Genomic DNA, 15,834 nt, shown 5'->3' on the forward strand with positions numbered 1-15,834 from the left:
AGATTCACATATACAGATTTGTCTGCATATTCACAAGTGTCGATACACTTACAAATCTGAATACATAATTGCAGATTGCTGTACATATTCACACATTTCAGTATGAATTTAGAGATTCTTTTACAGGTTTACAAATCTGATTATGCACACACTCTCCACACACATTTGCAAACACTATTACTACAATAATACAGAAGAAAGACAAATTAATTAAGGTCTACACTCACCTGCGACTGTTACTGTCCAACATGTTGGTCTTGGACACAGTGTAATGTATGTGATGTGTTCTGTATTTGCAAAATTGTAGGTGTTTATAATTATTATTTTTTTGAATATCTTTTGTTGGAATGTGTGTTTATTTTACATTATGTGTGTTTGCAGTGCTGAAGAACAGTATTTATACATCAGTATGTATATTCAGTATCAGTATGTTTACTAAATTCTGTAAAAGCCATAATACTCTGCTGTGTGACTGCTTTGAGCACTCTGAGCATTACAATACTGTTATTCTTTTATTATCAGTGGAGACATTAACCCTGACAACCCTTCAGTACATTATCATTGTAAATTATGACATTACTGGAAAATGTTTCAGACTAATCTTCTCTTTTGGTTTTCTTCCAGGTCTGTAGAGAGATCTGTATCAACAAAACCAAAGGAATGGATGACAACATGAAGAACTACATCATTGTGTAGTTTATTTGCAGTTTTGTGTGCAATTGTGTACATCTGCTATCTAAATATCAAATGTGCTCAGTATTTTGTACAGTTAGTACAGTAGTGCAGCTTTAGTCAGTCAGCCTCTTCTTCAGTTTTTGATGAAACAGCTTTAATGACTATGTGATGATCTGCTATCAAACAACATCCTGTTAAACATGTTGTACAAATTTTCCTGTCCTTTAATGAATGAATTCATAGATAATTTATTTTTACCTATTTGTTTTAAGTGTATGTATGTTAATGTCTGTTTGATAATCTTCCTTCCTAATTTGGTCATCCAGTAGCTGAGAGAGGAACAAAAACTTTGAACCGGGAAGTTTGGAGATTCTTATGTTCTTATGCAGATTGATTTATGCCCCTTGTTTCTGTTGGGTGATGAACCATCAGGTATATTTCTTTGATTGAAAAAAAAAACATCTCAAAATGTGAACAACTGTAAAAAAAAGCTGATCAAAGATCCCTGTTTTACATTATGGGGTGAACATCAGACAGCAGAGAGAGGGAGTAGGACACTGTAGGAAAATTAGTAAAATGGCCCTTTAAAATACTACAATAAGTGACTGAAAGCTGAATTCTGTAACCTCACATGTTGTCTCCCTCAATCTATAGCTAAGTAATATCTACTGTACTGTATTGTTATATCTAACCTCATCATATTAAACTATATTCAGCACAGTAAAGTCTGATTGACTAGTAACAGGTCACAGAAATGCAAATATAATATCTCTTAGTTGGAATTTTTTAGGATAAATGTGAACTGATGACAGTCAAGATTTTGTAATAAGAGCTTCTCCAACTATACGTGCTAATTTTAATTTGTAGTGAACAACTGTGTGTATTCATTAAAAACATTACAGGTTTTAGCGTTGAAGCACATTTCCAGGTCTGTATTTTTAATCTACAGGAATATGTAACTTTTGCTATTATTATACATGAAAGTTTTCCTGTCTATTTACAAATGAATTTACCTGTGATGTATGTGCTTATTTTTTTTAGTCATCAATAAACATTGTTTCAGCAGTAAACAGTCAGTGATGTTTTAAATGCTTTTTATATTTATATAATATATACTTTATATATTTATATAATTGAGTGAACTAGAGGTTACTATTTTGAAGCTATAGGAACAAACAGGGGGGAAAAAAGTATAAAAACTTTGGAAAAACATTTAGCTTTTGACTGGGGCCTCCTGATTTCAAGAAGTGTTGCCATCTAATTGCACACTACCAAAGGTGTGAGTCCACATGTGTTTCCTAATATGAGCTGATCAGAGAGCAGACGCCAGAGAGAGTTGAGGAAGTAGAGAGGAGAGTGGTGCACTACTGATCCATATCTAATAATGAAAAACTAAACATCAAACAAGAAATGCAAGTTGAAATTAATGTCAACTGTTATTAATAGAAAGGTCAAACAATGAAGAGTCTCCCATTAAATAATGAATACAGAGGGAGAACAGTCATTAAATATGAAAAAATGAACCTCCACACAAATTTAATACAACTCCATTTTTTTTGAAGGTCTATTTCTAGTTTTCACCACTAGATGTCACTATTTCATTATTTGATGTGGGCCTTCATTATTTATTGCTGCCACATTCATTGTTCGATGTGATGATTTGTTATGTGATGTGTGCTGTGTGCCCGACCTGTCAATCAAACCTGCCATCAAAGGCTCCACTCAATGCCTACAGTGCAGGAGTCCTGCAGGGGAGACTCTTGACTGACCGATGAAAATGAGGAAATAAAGTCTTTAGTTAAAGCCAAATGAAGCTTAGTGAAAGTTCAGTCCGGAAGACTATCTTTTGCATGCTCAGGTCATTAGTATTATTTCCCAAACCATCTGTCATTCCCATCCCTAAGGCGTTGGTGTAATCAGCTGTTCACATCAGCTGATCACATCTGACCAATAGCACGGTGACACACCTTTATTTGTCAGCCTATCATAATGTGGCTGTCTTTTAAAATATGTTTTCTCCTTCTCAACCTTAATGCTTTTATGCTGTTGTTTTGTGCGCCCCACCACCTCCCCATCACCACCCAGTCTTTGCAGATTCATCAGTGCATCTCCTCATCAACCTCATCAGCCTTATCAGCCTCAGCAGAAGTCATCAGCCACCATCACCAGTGTCTGGACTCCATGGAGGGATTTATCTTGCTGCTGCTCCCTGTAGAGTCTAAGCACCAAAAACTCTGGTCAACACTTAATCTTCAATGTCATCTGTATAATAAACAATTATTTTTGCTGCATTCACTGCAAAATTCATTCTCCTGATTGAAATTTACGCTGTCAGCCAGATGACATGTTTTACACCTGGTTGACAGCAGATGGCAGACTGAGGTGATAGGGAGAGTTCAAGATGTAAAACACAGTGAGAACTTTAATGTCAGATTTTCACAAGCTCACACCTCTGACTTTCTGTTGTATGATGTTTCAGATTGAGAAATAAATATTGACTGTCCACTTCCTCATGTCACCACCAGTCATAGTTGTATTCAAAGACAGTCAGTTAAAAAAAACATTTTGTAATTGCTATATTATATTCATATGCATTGCACTTGACTCAATTTCTACTACCTCCCAAAATATTTTCACTTGCTTTAGTTTCTACTGTCTAAAAAATATGATTGCACATCCTGCACAGTATCAGACACCTCTTCTTTTCCGTGTATTGACACATCAGCTCTGGTGTGAATGTGACAACCACACCTCAAATACATGTTGCTATCAAAGCAACACATATTTATGTGAAGAGAGAAACTGTTGGTTTGTTTTCGTCATGCTGATAAGCAGTGGCTTGTTTTTTCTACTCAAGCTCTAGTTGTCAAGTAAACTGTGTAACACAATGGTACAAAACGTGCAACAATTTATTTTTAATATATTTAATTTTTGATTTGTGTAGCCCGTCTACCCTCTATATTATGTAGATGGAGCCCTGAGTTCTTTATCCTAATTTCCTTTGTTATATTATCTCTGATTAATTTAATGTTTTTAGCTTGGGTCACTTTGAAAATCCTATAGCCTACCTCTTGAATATAACTTATTTTGAGACCATAGTGTAACAAACAATTGAGTATGTTAGCCCTTTAACACAATAAAATACCACAATCTAATATAAGTTGGTATAGAGTATAAAGGCTATATAGCTTTTAACCTCTGAAATAATAAACACACTCAGAAACCATTTAAAATTAAAAGTAATAATTTCTTCCTTTAATTCTAAGGCAAAATTAAATGAAAATAATATTAAATTAAATACCAGGAGTCTTCACTGCTTTTGTTTCACAAGTCACACAGTAGCTTTCCCTTTTTACCTTTTCACCTTAAAAGTATTTGTTTTTACTTCTCCGCTGAATTGTTTTAGTGATCACACACACCAATTATTACCTATGCTAACCTATGCTATGCTGGTTGCTGTCTCTCGTTTCCAGATTGGAATAAATCCAGACGAAGCTACTTTGTCGAGCTGGGTTAGCTAGCAGCAGCCTACAGTCCGTTCACAGTGCTATCTCACCGCTCACTTCATTAACGAGCAGCCTCTTTCAAGTTGGCTACAGCGCAGCAGACTTCGGGTAGAAGTTATCTGTTACTCCCAAAAAATGTCCTCTTACAGATTATCGAGCTGACAATCTAAGACTCAGGTACATCTTTACTTTTTCCGGCACAACTTCGGATATCCATCAGAAAAACTGCTTTCTTCTCCGCTCCTCCAGTCTCTCTCCTCCTTCTCTCTCACTCCCCGTGTCTGCGTACACACACACGTCAGCCAAGTAACACACACAAACCTATTTGACCATATTCACCTCTCTAGAAAGATACCACTCTATTAAATAAGCAGCTTTTTATCAAAAGAAATAAAATAAAAGACATAGATGCATTTTTAACATCCTTAACATTTTTAGTCATGAACTTGACCTTTTTCAACACAATGAGAAATATGAATTTTAACCATACTCTTAACAAATTCTATTGATCTATTTCTCTATCACAGACAACTATTTATACATGCATATTTTTCACAGGGCTACATTTGTTCTCCCTTTATGCATTTAATTTCTGAAAAACACAGGAAACTAAATGTATAAACACAGGAATGAGAACAGATAAATGACAGTAAACAGAAAAGCAGCCTTTATAACCTAATACCAGAGGTTTGTAACATGGCTGTTCAGAAACAAGTTCTGACATTTGGCTCCTGTTTGAATTTGTGATGTAGATTCAGATTAACCACCATAATAACGGTCAAGCCAACCACGACAAAGGTAAGTAGTGCAGGCAGCAACAGTGGCCAGGAAGTGTAAACGTGTCAAAGTTTGCTGCGGTCAAACTAACTGACGTTGTCTGAGCTTTGTGTAAAAGGGAAGGAAACACAGGCAGGCTAAACTCAGATCTCATATTTATATGAAATGTAACTTCTCTCTTTCTCTTTCTGTTGCATTATTATTAAAGCAAAGTAGAAACATTTGTCAGACTCAGAGCAGCTGAGTGACAGTGTGTCAGTGCTGGATGTGAGGATGAGGTACACTTTGATCTGTGTGCTGGGATTATTCTGTAAGTACATTACTGACTTTCTCTGTTTGCATGTCACAGATTAAAGAACATGTTCCTGAATAGTCAGAATTACAGAGTATCACTGGTTGAACCAGTTTCTCTGAGAGCTTGAACAGAGCACGCTTATGGTTTTTAACTACAGGGTTGTTTTATAGGCCAGATGTTGGTTGGTGACTTGGCTCAGTTTAGATTGAAGGACTGTGTTCAATTTACTGCCGGATGATTGTTTTTGCATAATGTAAATGTAAATTGTTTAAGATATTGTTATGTATATGAGTGTTGAATTTCATGATTTACCTATTTTATTTTACATGTTTCATTTTAAATAAATTTTCTCTTTTCTGTTTTAATTTATCAAACAATAGTTACCACTGCTGAAACTCTATTTGTTTTTGTTTTTTTGTTTTTTGTGTGTGATTTTGACTTTCTGTCAGTTTGATTATGTCTGATGAAGTTTCAATCTTTATTTTAGTGCTGAATACACTCTTCTACGGACACTCTGAAGGTGACCAATTATTTTTATTTATATATTATACTGAAATATTTATCACTTATTTGTCATCCACTGTATTACTCTTAAGGCCCAAACGCACTGGAAGCGTGTGATGCGTCTTGAAGTACACTTATTTATTTTTAATGGCCAAACACGCGCCAAAAGTCTTATTCAACTCTCAACTCTCAACTCAGACCTGTTTCGATTTTGGAGCGTCAAATGAGGACCAAGGGACCAGAGAGAGAGAGAGAGAGAGAGAGAGAGAGAGAGTCACGTTTTATCGCTTTTAGTGCTTTTGGGCCTTTAATCACATCCCATTTTTGTGTTCATATTTTATCATGTATGTATCATTGTACTCCATGTATCAATACAAATTCTGAAATGACTTGATTAGTGCCCAAAAGTGACCAGATGTTGTGATGACCCTTGAGACACACAAGCATGTGAAGAAAACACATATGCAGCATTTAGAAAGACAAGTTGGAGTTTCATTATGAACATAAACTTGCAAACACAGAGTCTAAATTCATTTGAACATTGAATTAAACATAATTTGAGACAGGTGTTTCCTTTGTGTTCTGTAAAAATGTAAATACATTCTTGATGACATATTCATTACAGTAATTTCTTTGTTTTATTGTTTTTCTAAACTTAACAGCAGGTAGACGCAACATTACACTGAGAGCAGACAGGAACATCATACCAGTACAGGGAAATGTGAAACTGACCTGCAATATAGAGGACTCTACTGGCTGGAAATATGACTGGTTCAGACGTACCTCTAAAAATTCTCAAGTAACTCATCTTCAGACAACAGAAGCTGATGAATCAGACAGTATCAGTATCTCACAGGGAGGCATTTACACCTGCAGAGGATGGAAAAGGGAACAAAATGTCATCACACCTGAAAGTGATAAAATCACCATTGAGGAAACAGGTGAGTTAAGTCATTTGTTCTGAAATAAAACAACTTATATTCTTTAAATTAAATTCTTAAACAGTGTCTGAAGTGTGGAAGAGAAGCATATGTGGTAACAAGAACCATAATGAATGGATGATTTAGTCCAGTACCTCTTAGCTCTCTGAAGGAAGTTTCAAAATGTCTGAAATCCTTTATCATGGTAATAATACAACATTTGTTTGACACTTCAGTTTGTTTACAGACACAATAAAGGAGTTGAGGGTTCTTCACTAATTCTGCTCAGTTTTACTTATAAATGTTTTGAAAACACATGACTGCTTAATGCAGTATTATTTGTGGACTTTCCCTTGATGTTGAATATCATTTAACACAATGTTTCAGCTGAAATGGTTTTAGCTTGTTTCAGTCTAGATTTTAAATTGGTGAAGTGGCTTTTAGATTATTTTATTGAGTATATTTTAAAATGATCAGAGTCAGTGATGGCAGGTAAGATTCTTTACTCCAGTGGCTCCCCCGAGTGGTGAGTCCTTTCTCAGCATGAGAACAGACACATCATTAAATTTGCTGACAGTACTGTGATCCTCAGTTTATTACTTGACCAACTTTTTCCCCCTGATACAAATCTTTTCTTCAGGTGAATGTTTATAAGAAATATGGCTGTGAACAAACTGTCCTGGAATGAAAATAAATTGTATTCACACCAAATCTCAACATTTGTTTTTATCATATAAACTTAATGCTGAATAAAAGCTTCTCATTATTGTTCATAGAAAATTGAATTTAATATTTTTTTTAATTCCAGTAACCTGTCTGCTTGGTAACCTAGACAACAAGATGCACCTCATGGGATTATTAAACTGTTCCCCAAAATGACTGATGTTGAACAGTCAAGTCTCTCTGCACTGTGAGATAAATGCATCCTGTAAAAGTTTAGGTTCAGGTGTTCTGGAGGACTATATATTTCTATATTTCTAGTTGTGTCAAACTGTGTATTTTTGGTTTGAACAGTTTCCAACAAGGCTGTTGTGACTCTGCAACCCAACTGGCCTCAGATATACAGTGGTGAGACAATCACTGTCAGATGTGAGATCCAGGGAGGTGCAGACACTCGATGGGAATATGAATGGAGAAAAAACAACATGGACACATCTCTGAAAGATAATGAATACAAGATTAGCAGTGCTTCTGTTTCCAACAGTGGAGCCTACAGTTGTAAGGGTAGAAAGAACTTGTATTCCTCAACAGAGTGGAGTGATGCCATCACATTGACAGTATCATGTAAGTCAAACCATCTGTCATTCATATTCAAAATGGCTTGTTTTTCATTTCAGTCTATCTAAGTAAGATAACAGAAAATATTTTCTTCCTCCAAAAATGATGCAGCCTCCTATGAGCAGCTCAGTAACAAGTGGTTGCTTTTTAGTTTTGGGAACAGAATTACTGAAACTGAACCACCTGCTTTTGAAATGTAATTATTCACAGGGAAATGTGCAGAGAAGACCAGATAACTATGCAGTTGTCTTCCTATAAGTGAACAATAAATCACAGTGAACCTTCTTAGTTATGTGGTAATACCTGTGTTTCCCAAAGCAGTTATCACATGCTCTGTTCTTAACTTCCATATGATGGCAGTTGTCTGTGACTTAGTGAATGTTCGAATAGTGATTAAGTTTCTTTTTAAAAAATTTTTTTTATAACAATATTAGAAGACAGTTATGTTCAAGTGTATCAAGTCTGCTGTGTAACAATCTAATGGAGTAAAACATGTTTTCTAGGGCAAATCTCATTCCAATTGTTATAGTTGTTGTTTTGTTTTTTACTCTCAGCAAATAAACCCAAGTCCACACTGAAAGAAGACAAAACCATCATACCAGTACGGGGCAGAGTGACACTGACCTGCTCTGTGGAGGGTTCTGCTGGCTGGAAATACGACTGGTTCAGACAAACCTCAGACTCTTCTATAGCTCAGCCCATCAGATATGAAACAAACGGAGTAATAAGTGTTAATCAAGGAGGCATCTACTACTGCAGAGGAGGAAGAGGATATCCAGTCTTCTCCACAGAGGACAGCAACGAAGTCACTATTCACAAAACTGGTGAGTTAAGTCATTTGTTTTTGAATAAAACAACATGTATTCTTTAATATCTGTAAACAGTCCCTGAAGTGTGAGGGAGAACAACTGTGGTATCAATAAGAAAAAAGACAAACATGAATGAATGAATATAGAGCAGTAGTTCTTATTTTAAGTGATGATGGAGAAAACAGAACATGTGTTGGATCCTCTAGTTGATTTTTTATTGAATAGACCTCAAAGAGTGAAAGTCACTTTTGTCATATTTGCTCCCCTGAGACTTTGTCAACACCTCCTTTGTATAGTTGTTATACTGTTTTGTTGTGTAACAATAATAGTCAGTTTTGAAGGGTAGAGTTATTCCAAAAAAGGACAGAGGCATTCAGTTCTACTTTAAAACCCTCATCAGGAGGTAATGATGTGAAACAACAGCTAATAAATACCAGGAGGCCCAACAGTGACACACAGTATATGAACATTTAGCATCATGTAACAAATTCAAACTGATATTTAAAAGCTTCTAAGAAACTGAACTTGAAAACTTTGGGCTTTTTGCTCTGTCACGTAGCATCTGACCAGCTTAGCTGCAGTTTAGACAGGATCCAGTTAAACCTGAACTTGCAGGAGTTGAACATGCAGCTGCTAAACTGAACCTGATGTTCTGTCAAAACGAGCAGAGCTTCAGCTGAACTGCAGCTAAACCAGATATATGATGAAGTTATCTTAAGTTTTGCCCAACGTATGTGTTTCAGAGGAATGTAACATCATAATGATCTGTGTAATTGTCTGACTTCTGTCAGCAGCTAAAAAAAGCCTCAGTGTAATTTTTTTTTAAAAAATGTATTTGTTTCAATAAGCTGTAGTTAAATGACAAAAAATGTAAATGACATACAGACCTATTGACATGATTTGAGGCACTAAACTTTTATGAAATTCAGATGAGCAAATATTTACCATAACCTCAAACAACTGTGAGATGGACTCCCAGAAAAATATTATTTTATTGTAAATCATGTCTCCTTTTCCCAGTCGCAAAAATCAATACGCTAAAATAGTTTTGCTTATATTATATCTTAATATTATGGCAGTGTAATGCTGCCACCATGATAAAAATATTTGCTCAGTTTCTAAATATAACAAGAAACCAAAAGATCAAAAGTAATTGGACACTTGGCTACTAATTGTTTCTTTGGCAGCTGTGTGTCAAAAGAGTTCACATGTACAGTGACAAAGCAAACAGAAGAGTGAAAACACAAACATTAAGAAAAACGTACTGCAAATCCAGAGATGCTACAAACTGCAAAACACATACAAAAGTGGAAGCACAAACATTAAAAGAAATGTGCTCCTAAAAAATAAAAGAAATGCTGAAAGAACTTGAATTCTTAATGCTGAATAAGAAGGTTCTGATTCTTGTTCATCAAAAATTTAATTTAATGAATCTTCTAAACATTTCCAGTAATCTGCCTGCTTGGTAACCTAGACAGCAAAGATGCAACTACATGGGATTATTAAACTGTTCCCCAAAATGACTGATGTTGAACAGTCAAGTCTCTCTGCACTGTGAGATAAATGCATCCTGTAAAAGTTTAGGTTCAGGTGTTCTGGAGGACTGTTGTCCTCAGTAAGACCTGTTTATCTGACAAACATGTGATTGCAAAGCTCTTTTCATACTACTTTACTTTTCTGTTTGAACAGTTTCCAACAAGGCTGTTGTGACTCTGCAACCCAACTGGCCTGTGATATACAGTGGTGAGACAATCACTGTCAGATGTGAGATCCAGGGAGGTACAGACACTCGATGGGAATATGAATGGAGAATAAACAACATGGACACACCTCCAAAACACAATGAATACAAGATTAGCAGTGCTTCTGTTTCCCACAGTGGAGCCTACAGTTGTAAAGGTAGAAAGAACTTGTATTCCTCAACAGAGTGGAGTGATGCCATCACATTGACAGTATCATGTAAGTCAAACCATCTTTCATTCATATTCAAAATGGCTTGTTTTTCATTTCAGTCTATCTAAGTAAGATAACAGAAATATTTTCTTCCTCCAACAATGATGCAGCCTCCTATGAGCAGCTCAGTAACAAGTGGTCGCTTTTTAGTTTGAGAACAGAATTACTGAAACTGAGCTGCTGAAAATGATGTAAATGTTTCAGGTCTGTTGTGTAACAATAGAGTGAAAAAGTTCTGGGGCAAATCCCATCCCAATTGGTCTAGTTGTTGTTTTGTTTTTTACTCTCAGCAAATAAACCCACAGCACTGACCACAATTCATTTGACTTTGCTGTCGGTTTCCCGACTCATTAGAAAAAAGACGAGAGAAAAAGAGAGAGAGCAGCTGAAAGCACCAGGAGAGAGAGAGAGAGAGAGAGAGAGAGAGAGAGAGAGAGAGAGAGAGAGAGAGAGAGAGAGAGAGGCTGTGGTTGAGCGAGCAAGAGCGTGAATGAAGAGAGGGAGCGCCGGTTGTGAGAAAGCTGGTGAATCAGATCAAAAAAAAGTTATTTTCTGATTGTTTCACAGCAGTGACATTGTTGAGCACAAATAAACACACCAACAACTCCACACACCTCCGCTTGACCCTGCGGCTGAACGCAGCACCGCCTGATTTGGTCTGAATAGTTATTGGTGGCAGCAGGTGCTAACAGGCTAAGCTAACAGTGTGTTAGTGGCTTTACACTAGCAGCGGTCCGGATGGAGGAGCTGCTAACCAGCCTGAGAAAACTACAACTGTGGGTTCCAAAAAGAAGTAAAACTACAACTGTAGGTCCTTGTAACGCGTATCACTTCAATTTTACAAAAAATGAAGTTCAAGCGACCATCTCGCCATTCTTACACAGGTTTAACCATAGTAACGTTATGATGAAGGTGACATTTTTTCAAACATGTGGGCGCTGTGCCATGCGGCTACTATAATACTGTATGCAGCTACTATAGTAAAACGTACGGGTGCTGGTGTATAAATTAATCCAAAAGTCGTAAAGAAAGCAAGAGAAGTATATTTAATAAAGCCCTGGAGGGCGGGAGTGGATGAACCCAGTTAAGGAGTACCCGCCTGTACGGGACACTCTAAGAAGTAAAGCGAACATGCCCGCAAGAAGGCAGGGATCATTTCATTGATCAACACTACACCTGGCTTATTGGTTGGGGGATTTTGACAGGGTTATTAAGAGCAGGGACGAAATCTTGTAACACAGCAAACCAACTGGCCTCAGATATTCAGTGGTGAGTCAATCACTCTAAGATGTGAGATCAAAGATAGTGGAGACACTGAGTGGGAGTATGAATGGAAAACAACCAAAGAAAAACCTCTAAAACAGTGAATACTGGAGTTTTAGAGCTACTTTTTACAGTGTGGAAACTACAGGTGTAAGGATAAACAGAAAATAGACTTGTATTCAACAGAAAGAAGTGATCTCATCAGGTTGATAGTGTCATGTAAGTTGGACTGTGTTTCATCTGTTTTTGAGTTTCCACCTATCAGTGTCTGAATAATTCAATAGAAAATATTTCTTTACTCAAGAATTAGTCAACTTCTCAGGATTGATCAGTAAATAATTGTGTTTGTTTTTGAAGACAAGCCATCATTCAGTGTCTTGTAGCATTTGAAATATACTTAATTGATTCATTGTTAACAGATTAAAGAGAATATAAAACAATGACTCATGGTGCAGATCAAAGTGATTAAATCAATATTTTCTGTGTGCTTGGGACTCCCATCAAGATTACGTGAAATTCATTATGTTCTCAACCAAGTTATTTAAATTGGACTAAATCACAGGGACAATAATTACATTATGTCTTTGTTCTAAACTGAAAACTTAACATTTTAATAAAATAAATTTTTGTTAGCATATATTTAGATAATATATCTAACATTATATCACCTATTTAGATATAAAATATATTAAGATTAGATAAGATTTATTTTATTAACTGATTAAAGATCACAGTGATTAAATTAATATCTTTGTATATATCTTCCTTGAAAGTGGACTATAAAGGGACAATAATTATCTTTTAATGTCTTTGTTCTAAACTTAACAGCAAATAGACCAAAGGCCAAACTGAGTGCTGACAACAGAAACATTCCAGTAGGGGGCAGTATGACCCTGACCTGCTCTGTGGACCCATCATCATTTGGTTGGAAATATTACTGGTACAGAGATGAGAAAACCTCTGAACCCCTGAACACACAAGATGCTGTTTCCCAATCAACTGGACAAATCAGTGTCTCACAGAGAGGACTCTACTGGTGCAGAGGAGGAAGAGGAGACCCAGTTTACTACACAGAGTATAGTGATTCAATCACTATCAACAAATATGGTGAGTTTGACAATGTTTTGTTGGAATACAAAATGTAGAAACATCTAATGTGTGTTTATGAATACTTATAGACATCAAGGAAAACAATCATTTTGTTTGATGATGATTTAACCTTTTGTCATTTTTGTATCCTTGTTGGTGATTCTTGAACACAAACAGTCTCAAGCAGAGCAGTTGTGACTCTGCAACCCAACTGGCCAAAGATATACAGTGGAGAGGCGATCACTCTCAGATGTGACATCAAGGATGAAGGAGACACTAAGTGGGAGTATGAATGGAAAACACCCAGATCAATAAAACCTCAAACACAAAATGAATACAGGATCAGTTATGCTTCATCAGTACACAGTGGAGACTACAAGTGTTTGGGAAGAATGAAAAGTGAACAATCTTCAACAGAGTGGAGTGATGCCTTCAAACTGACAGTATTATGTAAGTCAGATCATATTTCTTTCACACTGAAAACGTAAATTACTCATTTTTTGTGTTTTATTTATTTATTTATTTATATTTATTTATATTATTTCATTTTTTTTCATTTATTTGAAGATAGTTTACTGTATGTGTATCTGCATCATTATTTTTTTTCATTCTGAGAAAATCACTTTCCAACAGATGCACCAGAGTCTGTCCTCACTGTGTCTCCATCATGGCTGAGTCCTGGAGACTCAGTAACTCTGAGCTGTAAGGTTGAACATCCATCTGCAGGATGGAGGTTCTACTGGTATAAGACTGTTCCCAAACTATCAGACAACTCCTACAGTGATGAGCTGCTACCTGGTAGCACCAATGGGACTGAACAGGATTCCTACATCGTTCATGGGTCGACACACACAGCAAGATATATGTGTAGAGCTGGAAGAGGAGACCCAGTGTTTTACACTCATTACAGCGAACCTGAGTTTGTTTGGTCTGGAGGTGAGTTTGCTTGTTTGTTTTTGTCTCCTTCTGTCAAGAAGCAGTTGTAATGTCATTATCTGGGTATTGATTGTGGTGAACCTATGACCTTTCTCCACCAAGTCAAGATTTCAGTTTTTCAACACACTCACCAAACACAATGTTGATATTGAATTATTCTACATACTGGACTGGGCTGGATTTCCTTCTTTAAATCTTCAATTGATCTGAAAATATTACAGCACCAAAAAACTGAGATATTATGATTTTACTTGTCATCAAAATACTTTTACTTTGGTTACCTGAGCTCATCTTACAGTGAATACTCATTACTTTTACTGACACAGCAGGGTGGACAGGTGTGGTTAAATGAGACTTTATCTAGTGGTCAGGCTACATATAGACATACAAAACAGTCAAAATCTAGTAATGAAAAACCAGAAAAGTCAGCAGCCAACAAAGAAGGTAAATGGACAAAGTACAGAAACAGCTGGAAACCTGAGAAAACTCAGACAGATGAGAGAAAAACACTGACTATACAGTACCAGTCAAAAGTTTAGACACACTTTCTCATTCAAGGGAAGGTGTGTCCAAACTTTTGACTAGTACTTTATATAGAGACAATGAAGCATCATTTAGTATGAAAAACACATCCTCTGTATGTTTGAAAGGTGGCAGGTAAACATAGGTTGTTTACAGCTTCACAGTGAACAGTTGCTGTAGTTATCTTGGTAGCAAGTTTTCAAGATAGAAAAAATAATCAAAACATCCATAAAACAGCTCAAACCACTCTGCAGCACACTTCACGTCTCCACTGTCAGTCCATATGCTCTGTATGTTCTTAACACTCACAGTTTCACCAAAACACTGAACCTTTTGCACAGTTTATGTTATTCAGATGTTTTTACTCTCAACAACAAATAGTATTAAAAATACAAAAAAGAGGATTATTTGCATTGTGATCTTTTTTAATTTTAATATCTCTGTACTTGGTTTGCTCCTCATTACATGTTGTTTTTCAGATGTTCATTCAGCAGTGACTCTCAAAGTGAGTCCTGACAGAGTGCAGCACTTCATCTATGACTCTGTCTCACTGAGCTGTGAAGGAAACTCTACTGAGTGGAGAGTGAGGAGATTTCCTGAGGACCTCGACTGGTCATACTGTTCTAACTGGAGGTCAATGACTGGATCCACATGCAACATCAACAGTTCACAGCAGAGTGATGCAGTGTACTGGTGTGAGTCTGGATCAGGAGAGTTCAGCAATGCAGTCAACATCACTATACAGAGTATGTTTACATTACATTTTATTTCATTTTCATCTTGTATTTAAATTATTTTCAACATGGTGTCACTAACTACACTTCCTGTGTAGACAAACAAGTTATATGCCTAAACTTTTGATAGCAAAATTATGTTATATTATTGTTTCTTTAACAAAAATAAAAGCTCATTAAACTATATTTCCTTAATATTATAATCAAGAAATATCATCCAATCAATTAGAAAATCAGACGTTCTCTGCACAGCATTATAATTTAGTCCTGTTCTTGTCAAACACAGGTAATACTAAAGAATAAATAAATTATGAAAGGGCTTCCTTCAAACCAAAACTCATCTGTGGACAAAATTAAAACTTCTTCATATTTATTTAAATAACTGGAAATTAATATTTTACAGATCCAAGATGTTTGGTCCACAGTTTTTTTTGGTGTGCAGCAAGACCTTTCTTTATTCTTGATGATAAAATTAACATGCTGATTCAGTCAGAGGTGTTTTTGTGTCAATAGCCATCCACCGTTTCTCTCATATGTACCCGTTAGCTCTAGAGCTAACTAGCCATAGGTAAT

At 36.1% G+C, this 15,834-nt stretch overlaps 1 protein-coding gene across 1 annotated transcript; it reads left to right on the forward strand.

The window, feature by feature from the left end:
* Nucleotides 1–11,247: 11,247 nt before the first annotated feature.
* LOC137175033 (high affinity immunoglobulin gamma Fc receptor I-like) lies at nt 11,248–15,403 on the forward strand. The gene is made up of 5 exons (XM_067580657.1): nt 11,248–11,524; nt 12,809–13,087; nt 13,247–13,519; nt 13,703–14,005; nt 15,007–15,403. Exons 2-5 carry the CDS (start codon nt 12,868–12,870, stop codon nt 15,315–15,317), a joined length of 1,107 nt encoding a protein of 368 aa, XP_067436758.1. The 5' UTR covers nt 11,248–11,524; nt 12,809–12,867; the 3' UTR covers nt 15,318–15,403.
* The last annotated feature ends 431 nt before the right edge of the window (nt 15,404–15,834 follow it).

Source organism: Thunnus thynnus, chromosome 22, assembly GCF_963924715.1.
Source record: "Thunnus thynnus chromosome 22, fThuThy2.1, whole genome shotgun sequence".
NCBI classification, from domain to species: Eukaryota; Metazoa; Chordata; class Actinopteri; order Scombriformes; family Scombridae; genus Thunnus; species Thunnus thynnus.

What these genes read in the sequence shown, in the direction of transcription:
- LOC137175033 (XM_067580657.1), top strand. Translation starts at nt 12,868, where the DNA reads ATGACCCTGACCTGCTCTGTGGACCCATCATCATTTGGTTGGAAATAT. An exon ending in AATCACTATCAACAAATATG is followed by an intron (nt 13,088 to 13,246) that starts GTGAGTTTGACA and finishes GAACACAAACAG; the next exon opens with TCTCAAGCAGAGCAGTTGTG. An exon ending in CTTCAAACTGACAGTATTAT is followed by an intron (nt 13,520 to 13,702) that starts GTAAGTCAGATC and finishes ACTTTCCAACAG; the next exon opens with ATGCACCAGAGTCTGTCCTC.